This window comes from Cottoperca gobio, chromosome 23 (genome assembly GCF_900634415.1).
Source record: "Cottoperca gobio chromosome 23, fCotGob3.1, whole genome shotgun sequence".
NCBI classification, from domain to species: domain Eukaryota; kingdom Metazoa; phylum Chordata; class Actinopteri; order Perciformes; family Bovichtidae; genus Cottoperca; species Cottoperca gobio.
In genome coordinates, this window is record NC_041377.1 from 4,017,160 (window position 1) to 4,040,000 (window position 22,841).

The 22,841-nt window shown below is 42.5% G+C and overlaps 1 protein-coding gene across 1 annotated transcript in view; it reads right to left on the reverse strand.

Annotated features, from left to right (window-relative positions):
- Positions 1–7,430: 7,430 nt before the first annotated feature.
- The window catches only part of snd1 (staphylococcal nuclease and tudor domain containing 1), a 165,684-nt gene continuing 150,273 nt past the window's right edge, over positions 7,431–22,841 (reverse strand). The window contains 2 exon segments of the mRNA XM_029462488.1: positions 7,431–8,450; positions 10,132–10,176. Of these exon segments, the coding sequence (XP_029318348.1) occupies positions 8,385–8,450; positions 10,132–10,176 (111 nt within the window). The 3' untranslated portion in view covers positions 7,431–8,384.

A 22,841-nucleotide genomic window follows, 5' to 3' on the forward strand; every position in this document is an offset into this window, starting at 1 on the left:
AAGTGGATCACGTCATGTCCGACCAACGGACAAGTGTGTTAGTGTCACGTTCATGCAGTTATAGACCCGTACTGTACGTCTATGTGGATCAACACATACTTACTTGGTCAAGACTCCGCTCTCTTTAATTCTCTTTGGCTACCAGCCGACTGATGCATTAGCATTAGCATTAGCATTAGCATTACTCTGCTCATTCGCTAATGCATACACCGTTTGCTGCCCTCTTCACCACCGCGGCCTCTTTCCTACGTGCATTAGTTTTTTACTTTGATTTCATGTGTGCATGGTTTATTGATGGGGGGGAGTCACTGTCCAAGCAGAATCTTTTTTTGCTGCACAGATCCTTCGAGAGCTTCCTCTAAAAGTAGAGCCTCTTCAGGCAGATCTAACTGTTTAACCATGTGCTATAAATTGTCAATTCCTTGACACGAGTGTTTCTGACAGAAGCTTTCTAACTTCCAGTAAAACGCCCACATCAACGCTCACACAGCCCCTTGAAATGGTTCAGATTGTGTGATGTTGTCGGTCTGACTATGGCCTCTGCTGGCGTCTTCATGGGTCAGTTTACAGACTGTGCACAGTTCAAATGTCAGCATCGTACCAGGCAGCTGCAATCTGACCCTCTAAGCGTTACAAGAAGAAATAAAGAAAATTGTTTTGACAAATTATCATTTCACTGGTCGCATTTAGTTTTGATGATTCTAGGTAGAAATCCCAACCTTTGCTTTGTGCTCACACGTGAATAAAATACACAAAAGCAACTCTCAGAGAGCTAAACGGCCTTAATTCAATTAGACCGCAGGATCAAATCCCCATTTCTGTGTCCACTAACAATAACTTCATCTCTATCTGGGACCTACAATGGGAACGGACCCGCTGTAATAGGAGCTTACAGAAAAAAAAATACTCTGTGGAAATGTTAAGAAGCAGGATTACACTGAAAACTGAAGAGGAATTACACGTAAATCTATATATTCTGGACAATGTCTACCTAATTATACTTGAATTCTGGCTCTCTGGTGGGGGGGGGGTCGTTATTGCACAGTATTTTTTAAGGATTATTTTAAGGCTTAACCTGCTTTTTGACTCCATCCATTGTGTATTCGAACAGTAAATTCACATTAGAGCAGAAACATGAGCGAGTAGAGGAGAGTAGCCTGCAAGAAGAAGAAAAAAGGTGTCATATTAATAAATCCACTTCCACAAGCAGCAGTTAAGACTACTGTGGGTGTGAATTTATTTAAATATGATGAATGATAAGGCCTAAGAACAGTTGTAGAGCTCGAATGTGGACAGTGCTGGCCCGCTGGAAGTATTAATAGTCGGTGCAGATCCAATACCTCGTACTTAATTAACATTATGGGTGTGAGGATGTTCAAATATCATGGCTGGGATAGAAAGGTTCACAGATGGCTCACTGAAATAATACTGATGAGAGTGAAAAGGCAAACACCTAGTGAGCATCGTGGATTTGAATCCGATATCTGAATTATTTAAGCTAGTTTAATTAAAAATATATCATTGATGGAGATTACTATGAGAACCTGCCTGTTTAAAGCATTAGGAACCGGTGTAAGTATTTCATAAGTAAAATGAACCACAACCACAAAACTCTGCGCTTATCTGCGCGTCAAACTTGCCATTGTGATTAATTACCCCGCCATGTCTTGGAAACATGCAAACAGTTCACTCGGTCCCATGAAGAATCGTAGATTAATTAAAACTTCTCTCTCAGGATGGTGTGTTCCTGCCAACCGTCTCCCGCGGTCTCCATCCGAAAACAGACACCATTTTAATTACAGTACATGTAGATGTGATTTGTTTTTTACTATCTCAATTTACTTGGTGAAGCAGTACAAGGATCTCGTCAGCAATCAATGTTCGCACGTAAAATAGTCAAATCCAAATGAATTAAACTTTACAGATCATTTCAAGAAATAGAAAGAAAATACAACATGCTAAAAAAGGAGATAGCGTTTTTAAATGTGTTGGCGGTACTGTGGTATTTCACTGCATCATTGTGACGACGGTTTTTGCAGATCTGCAGTGTGTATTAAAGTATTAAAGCAACCCTGTGTTCACACTCACACTCACATTACACATCATTTGGTTATTGACAGCGAGACTACAGGGGGTTTGGTGATTCACATAGCTCATGCCAAACATCTCTTTGTTACCGCTGCTTACACACAATGACTAATGTGAAAAATACGCAGCAAGCAGAGGATTTAAGGTGTTCGGCGAACCTGACAGATACACTGCAAGCCATCTGGATCGTCAATAGTGAGAACAGTACAAAAGATACATTGATGATTAACAATTAGACTCCGCCATTGTTTCGGTGTTGGCAAACTAACTTTGAATCAAAAGCAATTGAATGTGAAGACACTGCAGTGTTTATGCAGGGAGGAGAGAAGAAAACACGAGAACAATACAAAGAGGCGCTTGAAAGTAGTTCAGTGACACGCTGAACTGCTTGTAATACACGAGGGAAGTGGTTTGAATCTTCTCTGATTCGTACACTCGTGTGTAATCGTTGTCTGTGGTGTAATATGATGATGTGCAGAGCAAGTCTAATGCTCTTGGAGTCGCTCAGGGATGAAGCGGCTGGCATCCCCCATAAAAAGGCTTTTCAGGGTAGATTTCATCCCTGATGGCGGAAAAGTTATGTTGATACAAAACATAGTGTACTGCAAGTCAACAATACGGCACATTATGTTTCACTGCACTGCTTTTAAAAACATACATATATATATATATATATATATATATATATATATATATATATATATATATATATATATATATATATATATATATATATAGGCAATAGGCTCCAAATATAGCAGATGTACAAAGAGCATGACGGACGAGCTAAAGACCACTCTGTGCACAGACACTCTATACTTTTGCAGGCTTTCTTGTGGTAAATCATTTTTAAAGAAATGTTGTTAATTTTCAGCCAACAGTGCCTTTTCATATTTCATTGCAATATTTCCAAGTGAATGCTGCCTGGCTTTTAGTCTCTATAGTCTCTGACCTTCTTCTCTGCGAACTCTTTAGTAAGTTAGATTTTTCTTTTTGCATGATTTGTTAAAAAAAGCAAACATTTAAATGTTGGTGTTAGCTTTATGCAGCAGCTTGCGCCAACAAACAGGATGTTTGATTGGAGTTTCATAACCGCTTGTGATTCGGGTCACTTGACCATGTTTAACTCTTAATCGGCGGCAATCTCATGATGAAAAGTTTCCCCCGACGCATTTGTATTCAAAAGCATAAATGGTTTTTACCATTAACATTTTTTTAACTGAACAGTAAAATGTCTAAATGCTGACTCATTTTACAACGCCATCTGTTCACACACACTAAATGACGATCGCCGTCTCCGACACATCTCTCAAATCTGACTCAGGCTACATATAAAACGTCTTATGTATCTGACAAAAAAAGTATATTAGTTTTAGTCTCAGCATTAATGCAGCTTCCTTACATGCAGAGCAGAAGCTGTATTCACTCACATGTGCACTAAAGTACTGCTAATTGTCTGAGTTTAGCTCGAGACAAGCAGCTCAAATGTAGAACTAGATCTAGATGCTCGACAGGCTACATTAGTCCTGCACTCAGTCCTGTCTGTATTATGGACCGGTCACTACAGACACACTCCAGGACCCAGTGAAGTTACCTAACGTTACTATCAGAGACATAATGCAAGAGGCTTTGAGTATGTAGTGTGTTCACGCTGTAGAAGTGAAACATTTAAGTTTAATCAAAGCATGCATAACAAAGGCCTACAAAAGAAGCCTTCGATCACAATGCTGTTAATGGCCACCATTCTCCCACAATGCAATGCATTGACATCGTGTGGCGCGGGTATTTTATAATGTCCTGTCCATGTCCATGTAGTTCTTATTTTCAAAGGTTACTTTGTTATAGTCATCTTTTCGACATGGATGAAGGTTGTCAAATGTGATGCAAGCACAAATGCTTCTTTAGATATCTCTCCTCATGCAAGTGATGGAGACAAACTACAGATTAACACTTATTCTACCTGCAAGACGCCCCGTGATGTTTCTATGATGTTTGAAGTGCCAGACAGACAGAGAGAGAGAGAGAGAGACGGACGGACGGACGGACGGACGGACGACAGGATTCCTTCCCTAACATTCTAATTCTATCCAGGAAGAGCTGATTGCATGTGTTTGTGTGTGTGTGTGTGTGCTGGCCAGTGAGACAGTGGCTCGGATCCTGTAGGGGCTGAAGCGGGTACATTTTGGACACAAACTGCACCGCTGGAGAACAGAGGGCAGGACGTGAGCAGGTGTTACTGAGAGATAAGGGAAGACAGGGGAGCAATGCAGTATTTTGTGAGACAGAAGGCATGAAATTAAGTGGCATGAACAATTAATTAACAATTCAGAAGAGCAGATTGACATTATAAATGGAATAAAATTAACTTTGTCTGCCACATATTTGACCCCCTGATCTCAGTCTGTTCAAATGAATTGAATTAATCAAATATCATCTTATTCAAGCACTTGTAAAGGATAGCAACACTTAAAAGATTATCCTGCGTTCGACTGAGCCATGACACATTTTACATACGCTTGGCTATAAAATGTAATAGTTACTCAAAGCAGAGAAATAAACAGTTTTAACAATCCCGATCTCTGCGACCAGTGCTTACTCATACCACACAAAGTGGTTTATTTATTTAGCACACACACACACACACACACACAAACTTGTGTACTCACAAACCATGTGACTGAAATCTATCCTACGTTTGCATCAACTCTCAAATATGTTTAAAAGCATTTCCGTTCTTTCTTGTCAGGTTTGTGAATTATTGAGATGGGTTCCATTTTCTCCTTGAAGCCCTCAGAGGGTAAACATGCCTCGGGTTCATGAAAGAAATATATTTCCTTTATCCCCCCCCCCTGCAACAAATCATTGATTTGATTTTCTTCTCTCTCTGGCTTGTCTTGTAGCTGCACTAGTAACACTTAAAAACATGTGGATAGATCACAGAGAAACACTATTTGCCTAATTGAAGAAAGGACCTCGGTGATGGGTGCTTTTTTTCTTACAAATCCTTCGCAACAAGTCCACATTTCATGGTTTGAATTGTTGTTGACACATTTTTGATTTGGCTGTGGAAGGCACCGAATAATCGACATTTCTAAGCAAACAATTTGCTGACAACAGCCCTCTGTAATCTGCGTGTTACGTCTGCTGGGCGTTGTTTCAACTATGACAGCTTTACAAACAGAGAAGGAGATGAAACCAGAAGGGTTAGCTTTAGAACTCCGACAGACAACCACTTTTCATATCTCACACGATCGTTTGTTTTTGCCTTCCCTTTTCTTCTTTAGTAAGTAGGCCCAGTAGCTATCTCATCAGCTCAGGGAGAGAGAAAGAAACGAGGCAAACGGGGAGAGGTGTTAGAGAGAGGACGGAGAGACGATGGATAGTTTGTGACAAAAAAAACAAAAGACAGAGAAAGGACACGGATCTATAAGACAAAGGCGTCTCAGCGAGTCCATGAGTCAACTGACAGGACAGACAGGATGTTAATTGCCCTTAGAGCATATTTCTCACCACAACCTCTGGTAATTGGACGTGAACACCGGTGATAAATTGCTCGGGCCATCTTTGATTTGGTGGCGCCTGACTGCTTTGTGGCACTTGGAATTAAGACTGGCATCCAGTGGGGAGAGATGTTGGCTGCAGTTTCTCTGTCTGACCTTAAACTCCACACGTACATTTATCTCTTTTAATGACACCGATTTTTAAATACCTTTTTTTAGTACCGTGTCATGGATAGTAATTTATGCCTTTTGGTTATTACAGTGATCATGCAACACGTGTCATCTATCAACCACAGAGGAAGTACTCTTGCCATGTCTAATTCAAAAACATGTATTCGAGGCTGAAGCTGTTTTTCAAAATTAGAATTAGAATTTTAGCAGGTACATTTTTTTATCTTCAGCTCGTTTCAGGACACTTTGCAATAACAACCTCTGGTCGGTCCTTCAGTGTGTTTCATTTCAAGACTAAAACAACCAGGTGTGCTTTTGTTCCCACTGCAGTCGCTTTTCATATTAGTCCCACCGAAATGAAATAGCATGCTTTGTTTGTTTTTTTATCTGCTCTGTAAATCACGTGTATTGTGCCCAAATCAACACCCAAAAGTGTGAACAAAGATGTCTTTGTTTCCTGATTACACTTGCTATCGTTGTATTAACCAGCCAGAAAGCCATCCGTTCTACTTTTGTTCTCATGAATCCATTTGTACAAAGCTGTAAAATGACCATTCTGTCGACAGTGTTGCAAGACATTGACGCTGACTAACTTGGAACAAATGGGAACAAACACACATTCGTTCAAACTAATGCCCCCACCTGCCTCTTTCAGTAAAGTCTATTTCCCCGTGAGCTACAGTTCTGTAATTATCCTGAAGAGCTTCTCTCCGAGACAATGCCAATCAGCCGTGTATGTCTTGTTATGTTGCGCTTCCCTTTGGATGAGATCCAGAGGATGAGTGTGGCGGAAAGTAGGCAGTGAGACAAGGTTGCACACTTGTATCAGGTGCCTCAGCTGCCACTTTGTTGGCAAGCTAGCAGGTGAGTCCTCAGATCTGTGGGTGGAGAGCACTTGTACGGCAGCTGCTTTTTACAAAGTCGGCAAATAGCGTTTTCTTTGTTGGTCATTTTGTACGGCGTAGTACTCAAAATACTTCCACACGCTGCTTTTCAGTTGCTTTGATGTCTAGGTCCATATTTATTAGTTAGCTTTGTTTACTGATAGGTCAATAGGGAATGTATCAGGTGGATTTTAAAGGGTTCATACATATTTAGTGCCTGTCTCTTTAAGCCCCCCCTCCCTTTGCTTTAAGATAGTTCCAGTGCAAGTTGGTGTCTCTCTGTTCTTGGGCTCAGCCTGTCTATCACAATTCACATGTAGTTAGTTCACTGTAAGTCGCTCTGGATAAGAGTGTCTGCTAAATGACCTGTAATGATGTAATGTAACTTCCCTAAAAAGAAAAATGTTAGCACCTCAAGTAAATAAAAAACTTGCCCTTCTGCACAACTTGTATAAACTAATAAAAATCTATTTTACACGATTCATTGGTAGCAGTAGATAAGCAGAACTAGTGCAACGTCAAATATTTTTTATGTTTTAGAAGTGAAGGTTAAACTGGATCAAGCGTATGCAGGCTTTTAAACATTATCTGCATTGCTAATTTTTTTTCCAAGAAAACTGCCAAGCTTTTAGACCTTTATTAGCGTACTTTGTTTTACAGGTAACACAATTTGTTATCTGTGTAGGAGTGCTCTTCTGCTCCTCAAGAACAAGGGCCGTCGATTAATATGAGCGGAAAACTCTATTTTTCAAATTTTGTGAGAAAAAAACCAAAAAACCATAACACGTTTAGTTTGCTTATCATCATTCAGCAGATTTTTATTAGAATGCGAAGGTCCATTATGTGGAAACAAATTCAAACACTGTTTCTGCTGTGGCATACAGAAAGAGAAGAGACTGCCCGAGACAGGATCATAACCATTTTTAGAATGTAAACTTTACAGAAGGAGATAGAGAGATGATAAAATGCCACGTTCATTTTTACTGGTCATAAAAGTAGTGACGTAGTGAATAAACGACAAAACACTCCCCACAAAAACATCTGCAAATGTCATCACACAGATATAACATTGAAGACACAAATAAACTCATCCTTTTTCTTTTTTTGTCTGTGTGGCTCCACCTACAGTATTTCTCTAAAATAAACCCATTTACACTTTTCAACATATCCTCACATTTACATGAAATTCATTAGGGAAGCATTTTTATGCAAAAGAAATCAAGCATCTCCCCCCCCCCCCCCCCAAACACCAAGTCCCTTCCTGTACAGAGGAAAGCAGGGATTGGGCTAGGGCCTCAGAGAGCAAAGAAAGTGATTGGCTGAAACACATACGTAATTATAATAATTATTATCATTCACACAGTAAGTCTGCTGAAAAGGTAACATGGCAAATAACACAGATTGGCAATAGTGCAGGCTGCTTGAGCTGGCAGTGGGCCATTAGGGAAATAAAGGATGCATGGAAAGTGAATCTTGCATGGTTAAGTTTTATTTTAGCATCGCTAGCATGTTCTATTTGGAGCTACGGGGGCTAGCTGGAGAGAATAAAAACTAAAGTATAAGCAGAAGAGAAGTCAGGACTGGAGGGATGAAATGTCAAATACAAAGGAAGATTGAGTCAATGCTTGTCGTTTAGTTTTTCGTCATCCGTCTTCTGACCAATGCGTCGCTCGCCCGTCCATGGTGGTCTTTGGAATGGTTGATTGGATGGTCGTTCTTTTTATTCCCCAGTTTTCTTTTTTTAACGCCTGTAACCGAACTCATCGGCGTCGTCCGCACGAAAGTCTCCGTAGCGCCAAATGTTGAGCTGCAGGGGAGACGGAGACAGGTTGTATTGACCACAATGAAACAAATAACCATAAAGAGCAGTTATGTCTCTGAATGTGGCCTCAATAACCTCTCTTGGACATTACATGTTCATGAAATGGTCAGGAGAAGAAGAAGAAAAAAAAAGTGAGTGGCAGGGATACAGAAAGCCAGCATGCATTGTCCAAAGTGAGATCGCGGTCCTGCATCATCATCGTATCGTCACCATTTAATCCAACTCTGTGTGCTTGCCCATCCACGCTGGAGGCCCACAGTGGCAAACACCACCCAGTCTATTACTTGTCCTACTCCATTACATTCACATACCCCCCCCATCGCCTCATAAACCAACACGTGCGTTTCCCAGCTAAATGTCGCCTTTATTACAATGCGATTGGCAAAGTGTGAGTGTGTAGTTTGGAGCTGCATCCAGTGTGGTATTAGTTATTTAAATGTGATAGAAACTGTGCCGTCTGAGGGGTGTGAGTGTGTGTATGTACGAGGGTCTGTGTCTGTGTGGGATGTTTCTTTTTTGGCTTTCAGAAGCCTGCGCGCTCAGCTGTTAATGCCGTGATTCATAGCTAATTAGCGACTGTGCTAATTAGCACTAGTTATTAGGATGAATGAATGAAGCCATTTGTTCGTATTTCCATTCCCCTGTCTCTCACTTCACTACCTTTCCTTCGCCTCCTCCCCGACACCCTGAAAACATGGTAGTAACTGCAAATTGTGATTAGAGACAATTCCACTTCTCAGTGCCTCATTGTCTGAGCATGCTGCATAACCACGGGGTGACTGAAAGAGCACAGGAGGAACGGTTTCCTCTAGGATTCGGCGCCATCACTCTTGACATTTACATGAGTAAAAACAAGATAGGATCCAAGTGCTATCTATGCAAGCTTAAGGGGGTTCTTGTGAAAGGCACCTCAGATCTGTACAAACATTTTCCTGTCAGAGGCTAAATATATAAACCAAAAGCGACCCGGCCTTTGCCAACAGGGCTCAGACACTTTGGACTTACAGCACCTGAGGAGCTCATGCTATTAGACATCTATTGTCATCGTCTCCTAAAGGATACGACTGTTGATATTGCCATCGTCAAAAATATCACATCAATATGCATCTCAATCATTTATGACTTTCTTTTTGCTCATGGGATTTGTTGACAATAAGAGAAATGTAGATTTTGTAAAATAAAAACTTCGTCATGTACTTGGATTTCAATTTCTGACTGAATCTGGCGGCAGATTACTGGACTCGCATAAAGTCACTTCCACTGGCTGGTGTTGCGTCTGCGACTTGACTCATCTTAACCCTGTGTGTTATGTGTTGCCTTCTCTTCACTCTCCATTTTCCTCTTCTATCCCCACTTTAGCACACCCCCCCCCCCATGTTCACAGTATGGACCTGGACAGACTGTGGGCAGCAATCCATATGGGACAATGGCAAGTGCCAATGTAATGTGTCACATCTTGACAGAGCGAGAGAGAAAAACAGCACAGAGAAAAGAAACTCTCTCTGCTAGTGTAGAGAAGTAATGAGTGTTGTAATGTATTCTTGTTTTGGCAACATCAGATTTCTCACTGAGACAAAACCACAATTATTGAGGAGGACGAGGTGACAGAGAAGCCGACGTAAAGACAATGAGATGAGGCTGATGGGGTTGTGATGAAGTGACTTACCCTGGCACTCTTGGCAGATTCTTGACTGTTCAGGTACTCTGTCACCTGGGGCGGAGAAGAGAAGAGTCATTAGCATATCACATCATTGCGTCACAGGTAGGACTTTAAAGGATTAATGTGAATCAACGCATCCTTTCAACCCGCTCTGCCCCCGGGAGACATCACATCTTTTTGAGAAGGGCTACACTGGATGTAAGGAAGACGGTGTTCTCTGAAGACCAACATGATCAAGATAACACACCGACACAGAGTGGTTGTGTCACTGCAGGGGATGCAGGGAATGTTCAAACATGTGAAGGAAGCATACGGAGCGCAGAACGCTACGTTAGGTCTCGCCGTTTGGGGTCATTGCTTTATCCGCCGTGCGCAGGGCATCACTTTGCGCTTCATGCTACAACTCACACTAGCAAAGCCACTGGAGATGAGAGGCTGTTGTGCCTGCTCGCCTCAGGCCAATACCTCACTGGTTTGTAGAAGCAATTTATAATCAAGTGCGTTCACTGGACGCTTTGAGGCTGCTATTAGCTTAAAAAGGGATGAGCCCTGAGTTCTACCCGCGTTTGATGTAGAAACGGCTCTCTCGTACGGTACAAGCAAGAATGTTAGACGGTCAGAGATTTCCATCCTGAAACTATGTCGCTTTACAAAGAACACATTTGACAAGACACTGCTTACAAAATGAAAAGTTGATTTCATAAGCAATTAATCTTTTGGCCTGTATGTTTTCCCACTGACGGTGCAAAACCCAAATGCGATCGATGAGCAATTATACAAAAAAATGAAATGCAACTTCGGGAAGTGAGTGTTCGGTGTTTTTGCTTCAGAAATCATCTAAACTAATCGGTCAGCAAAATAGTTCCATCAGTTCACTGATCGTCTAATCTTTTCAGCTCTGGTGTGACCAGTAGCTTATAGCGGCTAATGCTAGCAAACTTTAGGTATAGTGATGCATCGGGAACTCGCCACGTTACTATTCAGCAAAAGTTAGACAAATGGTCATTAGGTTGGTGTGAGATAACATGCAACACACATCATGAGGTTTTGTTTCACACGGATATAAAACATGTCAGTAAGAGCAGGACTTTTAACTCGTGTTCAAGGCGTGCAGCTCCCAAAACCACCGGTCACATGTTTTTATAATCACCAGCTTTACTGCGAGGATACAATTCTTTAATATTTGTCCAATGTAAATGCATTGGTTTGATTTGCTTGACACAAAGAACTGAATGTACAGGAGAGTAGGAGGAAGAGAGAGCCAATGTGCAGTGTTGAGCATATTGACCGCTTCTGCTATAACAGCCATTTAGCTTCATTGAATGAACCAGTGATGAGTCATAGGGCGGGGGTGGGGATCAGAGAGCGAGAGGACGTGTTTGGTTAGATGGGTACAGTGATGTATGGACCTCAGAAGGTTTAAGCGGCAGACACCGTGAGTGGAGCCGCCCTTCAACATTACAATGTCAGAGAGGACTGATAAAGCTCTACACAAGGCCCTCACACAGCGCTCACCTCCACCATGTTCCACCCACACCACCCACATTCTGTCTGTGAATGGTGGAAGATAGCGCTGTAATTAAGATGTATGCAGCCAATACTTGAGAACTGGCTGTATGATTTGTTATATGAGCAGGACAACGGAAAAATATTAGCACGAAAACAAGAAAGCTAAAGTCACTGTGAAGATGAGTCACTGTGTTCTTGTAATGGATTCAATTGTGCGCCACGTTTTGTAGCTTATTATAGTAGCAGATGAGCCGGCTTTCACACTCAGACGCACACACTCACCAGAACAAGGATGCCAGATGTTAAAACTGTCGAGTGTAGATGGGGCCCTGGAGTTTAATTGCTTAGCTAGCTCGTGCACATAGGTTGATTTGATAGCTACGCTGCACATGGCACCGCCAAGATAACAGACCTGCAGCTGGATGGTACAGCCACTCTGTCTGAGGCAGTGCACGTGTGAATGTGTGGCTGGGGAAAGTGCAGTGGCTGCACAAGTCATCCATCAAAGCCAACTAAAGGGGTTTTTTTGGAAGGCGTTGGGATATGGCATCTTGGTCCCATCAGGCAGATGTCACCATATGGGAGAGACCCAGCCGATGATATTTCACCCACACAAAAGGCCAGTGATGCCGTTTGGGCTTTGGAGGGGAGCTACGAGTCCCCAAAGCGGTTTTCTTTCCTCGTGCTACATTTGGAAAGCTAGGGGCTGACTAAAATGATGTGGAAGAGGGTTTCATAACTGCCAAAGTGCATATAGCACCGTTTGAACAGAGAAGAGAAATATGACATTAAAAGAAAAATGGCGAGGAATATAAACCCTGGCTCAACTTTAAAAAAGGAAAAATATATTCACTTTTGCCAAACTCTACACAGCTGAGAGATCCATCCAAACCATTCTGTGAAAGACGCTTAGTCAAGAGCACTACAGCACAATATGCGCAGATGATATGCTGCTACATTGGCACCACCGCGGTGAGCCTCTTTGTACTCTGGTCGGGAGGGTGCCTTCCCTCGCCCTCATCTTTCACTGTTCTGCTCACTTCAGCTCCGTGACACAACAGCTAATCAGTGCGCAGCTGAACACCGATGATGACTGCCTTCGGATACCGAACAGCGCCACGTATCCTGTACCGGATCCTTCTTTCACCGCTTTTCTATTGGCTCCAGTAGGGAGGCATAAGGGTTCATTAAGACGCAAACAGACGCACAAATCATCTGCAGATGAGATAAAGTGGCAAAGGAAAGGAATGTTTCTCGTCATGGGAAACAAGTGTTTAACACGCGGAGGATTGTTGGAAAAAATAAATGATGTTTCAGCCAAGGCGAGAGGCCAACAAGGAAGAAGCATAAAGATGCTTATGTGGTCCAGGTGAGGAGGAGAATATGAAACATAACAAAAGGAGGATAATGAATGAGGGAACAAGGAAAAGAAAACGCAGCATTTGGAGGGGGTTTGGGTGGCAGAAGGCAGCGGGTGACAGCGTGCTTGTCTGGATGACCCTACAGAGCTCCCATATGCCAAACAGATGCCCTGTTTGGAGAGCGGTGGCCATGGACACTGGCAGTAGCAGATAATATTCGGTCGGGATAAGGAGGATGCTGTGTGTGGGTGTGTGTCCTTGAAAGTGTGTGATTAATTTCTTAGGCATCCATTTAACTCTGCTTGGTCTGCAACATGCAACAAAACAACGGTCTGAAAGTTTAGCTGATTACAGAAGTCAATTTATTAGAATTTCACGCCAACAGTTCAGAACTGATCGCAGCCTTCTGAGACTAGAAAACGATTTAATACTCCACGCACATTCAGGAGGAGAAAGATTATTTGCAACTGCTGTCTGAGTCCATTTGAATGTGCGCAGGTAACTTTCTAGTTGCCGACTTGGTGGGAGACTTTGTGTAAGTGTGATGCTTTCTATAAGACGGACGACAGGTGGTGTGGGTCTGGTGTTTTGGCGCTCGTCAAGTGTGTCTGCCTGGCTGTGAATCTGTCTGCCTGAGAGTGAGACCACATATTTCCCCACGCTGGCCGGCATGCCATGCCCAGGTGGTGTTCTGGTAAGCACGGTGTGAAAGTGATGGATCTGAGCGAGCGCTAACTTGGCAGCTTTCTGACAGGTTGTGCGCGTCTGGTGCGTAGGTGAGCTGCCTCTTTTTTTCACAGGACACTGTAAATGCTAAGTGAAATCAGATTTTGGACGGAGAGCATGTGAAAAAGCAAATGACTAATCAAAGTTCCAGCGTCGGGTGTGCTCTCTTGGTCCCTGCTGCCGAGATGGGATGTCAGGCGACGTAAAAGCCGCTCGAGTGGTTAGGGAACAATGAGGCTTGTCCTCCACGCATGTTGAGCTTTTCTCATTAACAGCAATGACGATCAGACACACGGCCTCGCAGACCAAGAGCAGTCAAACTGCAACCACAAAAAAACAAAAACTGCCGCTCACTCCCTTTTGTCATCGTTTCTTTGTTGCTGCATTGCTCTTGTTTTTTTTTTTTACTGCTGTTCTCTCAATACTCGTTACATCTCGTTTCATTCTCCCTCCGCCTGCCATCTTGGTCTCCTTTTGACTCCACTGAAAGCAGAAAACTCTGCACAAGACAAGCCGTTGCCGGAGCATTGTTTCGAGTTGAGTGTACTCGGCTGAGCTGTAGATTGTAGTCCTAAGAGATGTCTCTCATTCAGCATGCCCGTGCATGAATACTGCATGGCAAGCAGAGAGTAGGCCAGGGTTTGGGGAAAGTCTCTTCAGACTTTCCATTGTACAAGTGGTTTGAAAGCGAAAGGCTTGTCACATAAGCACCACAGTTAACCAGGAAGAGAATCCTCGCGTGTGCAGACGAGGGAAGGTCAGTGTGTTTGTGAAAATAAGCAGTCGATGGAAATCTTTCATCCTTTCATTTACTGAGATTTAGAACTTCACATGAGTGTTTTGCTTCACTCATTAGAAGAAAAATAATATTCCATGAGCGAAGGTGAAAATCAGATTAAATAATACTGAAATGTGTGTGAAAATTAACCATTTCTAGTGTTTTTATTGTATAATCAGCAGCTGATTGCATGGGCTCCTTGTTTTTCTCTTCACTTTCTATCGCTTGAAGCATTTTTTGAGCTGTCAATGATGCAAGAGAACCGTGTTTACTGTAAACTGCAGCAATTGCTGTCTTCTCTTTGCAGAAAATAACTTGGATGCACATGTACATCAATACGAGTTAAAATCGGTTTGCATCAGTCTGCAACTTTGTGAAAATCTGTTACAAAAATAAGTAAAGAAAAAAAGATGAGTCTTATGTGTACATAATGTGTATGAGTGTCATTGTCCCTATCTGGGGTAAACTGGGAATACGCCATGTTGCACGCTGGTCCCCCCCAGCATGGCTGTCGGAGGAGATCAGGCACTTTGGCGGGAACGTGGCATGACAAGCCCACCAGCATGAGTTCATAGAGTTAAGGAGGACGCACACATGTAAAACACGTGCACACACACACACACACACACACACACCAAATGCAAGGACTAACAGATATCACAAAGAACATTCTCCAATGCTCTCCCAGGGGTACTGGAAAGAAAACAAGTCTTACGTAAACACTAATGTATCATATAAATATATCACACACACACACACATACTCTAAGCTTTTATAACGGCTGCGTTAAGAGTTTTCTTTTCCTTTTCTCCAATATCTATTTTCAATCTCCTGAGAGGTCACACAAGTCAAAATAAGTTTGAAGAACGTGACGCCTCCACTCCCTTCCTGACAATCCTCTACTCACCCTCAGGGTGTGTGTGTGTGTGTGTGTGTGTGTGTGGGGGCATAGTGTGTGTGACTGTGTGTGTACATCTGCAGAAGATGGAATGGCGTTTGGGAAGTGGCGCGTGTCAGCTAGGACATGTCAAAAGGGCCCTCAGAGCAGTGGCATCAGGGAAGGCAACTGCCTGTGTGTGTGAGAGTGTGTGTGTGTGTGTGTGTGTGTGTGTGTGTGTGTGTGTGTGTGTGTGTGTGTGTGTGTGTGTGTGTGTGGTCAATAACAGGGGAGAAGAAAATGTCCATGGCAAGGCCCCATCTCTAACTCTACTTGTAAATTAGGTATTGAGCCACTGGTGGGGAGCGGTCATGCCGTCACACACCCATGATGCTCAGAGCTCGTGTGTGTGTGTGTGTGTGTGTGTGTGTGTGTGTGTGTGTGTGTGTGTGTGTGCGTGTGCGTGTGCGTGTGTGTGTGCGTGTGCGTGCGTGTTTATATGTGAAAGTCAGTCACTTGGTGGTCCGGTTACGGCTAAAAGCCATTTATAGATGACATGCTGCAGAATGTTGGGTTTGGGTGGAGGCAAAGAGCACCTGATCTGCGGGGCTGCTCACTGGCTCTTCTCAGAAACATAAATTCCAACCACAATTTTTAGTTTCATTGTTGTAATCTATTATTCATCTTGGGTGTGGTCTCTCAGTTATCGTATATGTGCATTTTTCTAATTTCAAATAAATATTTAAAAGTGAGTGTATGTTGGAGCTCACGAGAGACCCCCCCCCACACGTGCTCCTCCTCACTTGCTTGGGGACAGCTCATAAGCCACAACATGAAACGTTTGCCCACGAGGCCTTATCTTGTTACAGTGAACCTGGGGTGTTCCCATGAGGCACATCATCAGCGTCCAGCAGCAGACTACATCACATGAGCCCCCGTACTGTAGGGTATGTGTACCAAACAGCACAATTGCTCTCTGATAAATGGAACAACCCATCCCTGGAGGCCTCCTGTGCATGTGGGAGCCTCCTTCCTGATTTCCTGTATGGATTTCCCACATGCAGCTGTAGAGGTGTGACTACACTTCTAAGCACACCATTTCAACTTCATCTTCATTTACAGCGTCAACCCCCATCAACACAATTACTGCAACCGCTGCGCTATTAACTACACCGGGGACTCCAACGGCCCTACACTAACAGAGGTTTATGTGAGGAGGCGGAGAAATAAATTAAAAAGCCTGCATCTCACGTGAGCCACAACTGAAAGCTCAACATTCATACATGACGAGGAAGACCTCCGTGTGAATGCAGCTATAATACAGGAATGAAAGATAAATGGAAAAAATAAAACTACATTGCCCAGGGGGCTGCTGGGTAATTAAAGATTCAAGGACTCATCTGCAGCGTTCACTCTCAGGGAGCCATCTCACAGCTGCTTCCCCCATCATCTTCCTTCTGCTGACACACACATCTGTAACACTTTAATAAAGATCTTAAGCATGTCTTTATACAAAACTGTATATACACGATGTGTGAATACATCCTTATTTGTCGTGGGAATGTAATAAAAACTCGGCCTAGGTCAATACAGCAGGCTTCCTCGCAGTTGGTGATTGATAATAATCGCGCTGGCGAGGGAGTGGCAGACACTTCCGTGTTTGTAATTGACTTGTAATTAGCACACAGGAGATGATTAGCTTGTAACGCTAATGAACTTTGGAGGGTTAGCGACGACGTCAGATAGCTGAGGTGACTAGGCGAGACGCAGAATACCCGGTGGCGTGCCAGAGTTTGAATCAGTCATGTTGTTGGCGGCCGCCGACAGAAAAACACTGGTGAAAAGCAGCAGAGCACAAAAGAAAGCGCTTCTAACCACACACCCATCTTCCAATTGAGCCATCGTGACAGACTAATTTCAGCTACATCTGCCTCAAAAATATATCAGGTCTGAGTGCGTCAAAGATATCTGCCGCGGGCGCTTACAACTCGTGTATCCTATCAGGTAGAAATAAAGAATAAATACATTTATAGTGGATCTAGTGGTCTATAGAGCCCACTCTCTTTTTCACTGTCTCTTTTAAATATTAGCGCACGTACGCACGCACACACACACCGTGTCTCCCTACTGTATGCCTTCACTTAAAATTATAAAAGAGAGGCATTAATGTCATCTCTGTTCACAGGGCAGAATCGGCTGATGCAAGTTGCAAATAATTGCAGATAACAGCATTTTAAATCACAGCTCATTATGAGGCCAACACCAGGTCTGATCTGAGTGCCTCTCCACTTTAATTCCTGGGGATTATTGTTCATCATGACATGGCCCGGAAAGACAAAATGCAAATTAGCACATGCAAAAAGCCAAACGAGCTGCCTTCCCTTCCCGCCGCCGTCTAAATGAAGTCCTCGAGCTCAGTTTGGATAACATGAATAGCAAAGGTTAAAACGAGAACAGAGGGAGAGGAGAAAATGTGCACGAGTGAAGAAGTCTGAGTGGAGAGAAAAGTAATATGATGATGTGCAGGAGGCGGAGAAATGGAGGAGCAAGAGGAATGGAGAGCACAGGGGTGAGTGAAACAAGAAAAGATGAAGAGGAGAGCACTGGAAAGATAAGAGGCGATGGGAAGGAGAGGAAGAGAAATTGAGTGGTGTTGACAAAAATGGAAGAAACCAGACACTGAACAATGAGTGGAGACAGACATTAAGAGGGATGAAGGAAGAGAGAGAAGTGTTTTAGTGAGTGAGTGTATGCCAGTGTGGCAACGTGCCATTCTAGTGGTGGTTAGTTGATGTTGCCAGGACAATTTAAGGATGGCTTAGTCGTGCATCTACTGTGGTGGAGAAGAAATGAAGTCAGTGTGCAGCTGGTTTGTACACACAGTTCTAGGGTTTAAGTTTGGTTCAGTTTTTGGTTACCGAAGTAATAATACTTCAATATAACTATACTTAAAGGGACAGTGCACGCCAAATCAAATATACAGTTTTCTTCTTACCTGTCGTGCTATTTATTCCCCTCCATCTACGGCCAATATCTCCAACACTCGGCAACTAAACAATCTAGATTGATAAAAAGCACGACAGGTAAGAAGAAAACTGGATTTTGGATTTGGGGATGAACTGTCCCTTTAAGTTGTACTTCCAGAGTTAACGTCAGTACTTTCTGGAGCATGCGGATGCCCTTTTGATGGAGCTCGACACACATTGCACTTATTATGCACACGTTTTCAAGATTTTATGCTGGAAGGAAGAAACGCAGACTTTTCCTTCACAACACTGACACACGCTGACACAGAGCCGCCGTAACTGTGGAGCTTTGCCAACAGCTCCTTTATGATACCAACCTAAAGACTGCATGTTGCAACTGCACCTGACACTAGTGCTGTGACTTTCGCAAACAATACGAGTTGATTTCTACCAAAGCTTCTGCTCAAGCTCTACATTTAAAGTGGGAGAGCAGCCGGAGAAACAAAGAGAGGGGAAATGTTATGTTGTACGACAACAGGCATGTCATATGGTAAAGAACGGGAAGAAAAGCTCCAGCTTACACGGTTACTGGCCCCTGATGCCTGAAATACTGTATCTACTGTATAATATGTAAATAACATTGATGTTCCTTCTGTGGCCATAAGGCAATGATATCGTTCACTGACATGATGCGCCAGATGTAGGACGGATTAACCTTTATACTATGACGATAAACATGTTGAACTGTGAATGTACACACAGCACATGTGACTTATACATAGACGGTGATCTGTATTTTTGGGTCAGTCCGCTCCGTAGGACAAAATATTAAATATACTTTAACCCCATTCTGTATCTTCAGTCGACACCTCTCGGTCACTCGGTCAGCGTCCCCTCACGGAGAACAGATTATCAATCACAATTTGGCTTAGTGACTTCCTGCCTCCCTTTTAATATCCCACTTCCCTACAATCAGACGCGGGCAGCTGGCATGCATATGATCATCTTTTCGCCTACGCTTTCAATATGACTGTTTATCCGTTGCCGTGATAGTATAGCCGCAACAAAAGCCATCCATATGGTGTGCATAGTAAGCAAGTGAATGTAGGGCTTAAGGCAGAGATGCACTAGAAAAAGGACATAAAACCCCAAATGGATGAACATCCCTCCCTGCTCTCCCTCTCTTGGGACAATGCCATTCTCGAAGACTGGTGTTAACCTTCAGTGCACTTATGACTGACTATTGATAGTCAGTGAAGTGCCAGTGAACATTACAGCCCATCTGTTACGCAATGCTTAGAGCTAGAGTACAGATTACAATGACCATGTTCCAATCCCCTGAAATGGATCATGAATAAAGAATAGAGCCAAAATGGAACAGATAGGAAGGACAAAAGTCACTTTTACAAGGAGGCTGATAGTCTGGATGAGTGAGAGGAGAGAAAGAGCTCGGGGTGAGCCGCCTTGGAAACCGCACTATCAGAAGCTGGAGGGGAACTTTCTATAAGGGGGAACAGATCCAGAGGTCAACGAAAGGTTGAATCTTGGAACATTTCTTGGCTCGACTGCCCCTGCAAGATAACATTTTCTGTTGTCGCACCAGCTGCAGCTGCAGCGTTGCTCATGAATCTTTGAGCCAAGGATGCACCTTGCAAACAAATGACTCTAGGTCGACTGTAGATTACAAAAAAAGAAAGATATACAGCACATTTACAGATTAAATGTAAATGGCCAAATAGGGATGGGTGAAACTGAAAGAATCAAATAATCACAATGGTTTTGATTTATATAAAAAAAAAAAAAAAGGTAAAACCTTCCGCTGTCCATTCTAGGGGCTGAAATTCAATTATCTTCCAAATATTTTGTCAACCGTACCTTGATCGTTCTGTCTCTAAAGTGTCAAAATTGTTACAATTGTCAATAGTAATTTCCCAAATATCAGGGTGATAAAGGCTTGTTTTTCTTGGTCTAAAACCCAAACCTACAAAGAACAGCATTTGAAAAGCTTTTCTCATTTAAGTTTGATCGATGACAGACGATGCATTGCAACATATTGCCATTTCAACTGATCCATATCAATAATCATCAGAAATGTTACTATCTCTGATAATGCTTTAAAGAACAGAAGGGGAACCATAAATATGGAATCTGGAATATGGAATAGAAACTGTTCCATCCCTCAGCTCTGATAAAGAACTTCTTGCTACTACATATACAGCGCAACTGCAAAACCCACACACTCTACGAATCACGAATCACGTTTACTCTTTTTCAGAGGTTTGAAAAGTGGCCTAATCACACTTCGGGCTTGTTCCCGTCTTTGCGTTTGGACGCAAACTTGATGGGTGGAATTATCCACAAGAAATGCTGCAGAGCTTACTTTAACACTCACTTGTAAGCACATTGGCAACACTGCTGCTTGTTAAGCTTTCTTCCAGATCAAAAATATTTGTGTGTAACCGGCAAGTGAGAGGCAAACGCTGGAGATGCAGCCGTTGAATACTAAAGAGAAACCATTTGATCCAACAAAACCTAAATCTACAAAGTCCATAAGCCTATTAGTCGTATGGCTGAAAGGTTTTAATCACTATCCTTTGTCTATAGGGTCCATTACCCAGACACTGCCTTATAGTTCCTGGCTACTCTTCAGAGGTCAGAGGTCAAAACACTCGTACAGTGATGCACAGCTTTATTGACTGACTAAAGGGGCGGAAAGTGCTTTTATCGGTGTGTACAAGAATGAGATAGTAACTACATCTCCCTGTGCGAGCGGAAGAATATCCTTACAAATGTGTTCTTCCCACCGGCCTCTAATGAATATGGATAAACAACGGACAATTACACTCTTGTGGACATATTTCTCCATCCCTTTGTGTGTTACAATTTAAAACAAAATAGAGCGACTGATATTGGAGTTGTGCGGAAGCGGTTATTGCAGCAGGAATAAATATATTCTTTATCTTTCATGTACAGAGTGGCTTTGAGTCCGTCGGGCGAATTAACATAATGAGAGGAAAGTAAATGAGCGACGCTTCATGGTTTGACAAAATGGCTGCGATCTGAGGCAAATTTCGGCGGTGTGTAAGTGTTAATTGTGTGGCTGTGGAAGTGAGGAGCGGTATTATGTCAAAGATCTGCGGGCATTGACGAGCTTCCATTTATACAAAACGTAAAAAAAAGATCGATGCTAGCATGGAAAAGATAAGTAATTATAGGAAGGGTATAAAGCCAAATGCACGATATGAATCTTTTAACATTAAATATTTCACAAGGGGCCCATTGGCAGAGGACATTATTAAACATTTACCGTGCACTTAAATAAGTAGCACCTGCTACCGTTTGTTCAGCTGACTACATTGTCTATTTAGAACTGCGGCGACACAAATATGAATCCATACTGTGCATTTTTCGACGGCACTGTGAGAAACTGGATAACAAGAAGTAGGCAGAGAAAAACAAGTCATATTTTCAAAGACAGATGTGATGTGCTGTTTGACAGAGGCACAAACAACAGTCAGAGTAGTGCTGGGAAATCAATAGAGAATGTGCAGAAACTGACATTATGAATCTCTCGCTCTCCAACTGACCTGTTCAATAAATGCATTATTACACCTACAGATAGTCCCGCTCCCTGTAATACTCTGAAAGTAGGGTGGGAATTGATTAATAATTTATCAATACTGAGTCCATTACCTATCCGATTAATTATAGTTTCCCTCATTGATTGCTAATAAGTTGTTTGATGGATAAAAAGAGTACATACAGGCTTTACTTTGTTATTATCATCTATGGTGGTTGTTATAATAAATTATTATATATTTTTTTTTATTATTTGCTTTGATAAAAAAAGATTTTTGGCCCTAGTGCTTAAAACTAGTGTTAGGAAATTAAACAGGTCATAGTTCCTCTCTAATATCTTCTTCAAACAACTGTATTTATTCAAGATTCTCACCAAAAACTACATTTTACAAGATTACATTTGAACACATCACGTTATAATTTACCTTCACCCAATACTCAAGTGTACTGAATAAAGCTTGAACGCTGATAATGCTACCGGCTGCTACCGGCTAACGTTAACTCGCTCTCTTGACGAGTTCAACGCACATTTGTTGTTGTAGCATCATCAGAGAGTAAATGTGGTGCGTCTGTTCAGGTTTATTAGGGCCACGCTTTTGAGCGTTTCTTCCTCTCCGCCACAGCTCCGGTCACAAAAAAACGGAAACATGACACAGCGTGCGTATAGCGTTACGTCATTGTGCACGCGCAACTGTTGGAAAGCATCGATAAGCAGAATCGATACTCAAGGAGAACTGCGCTTCCAAGGAAAGTGACAACGTGCAACTGCTTCTCAATTGCTTCCTGAAAGTAGAACATTTCACTTCTCACCCAAAGTACAAACAATGAATCACTGTTAGTCAGCATTGTTTTCCGAGTGTGGATTCACACTAAACAGAAAGCCGAATTTGCATTGTACCCCAGCTTTGGCGATATAATTA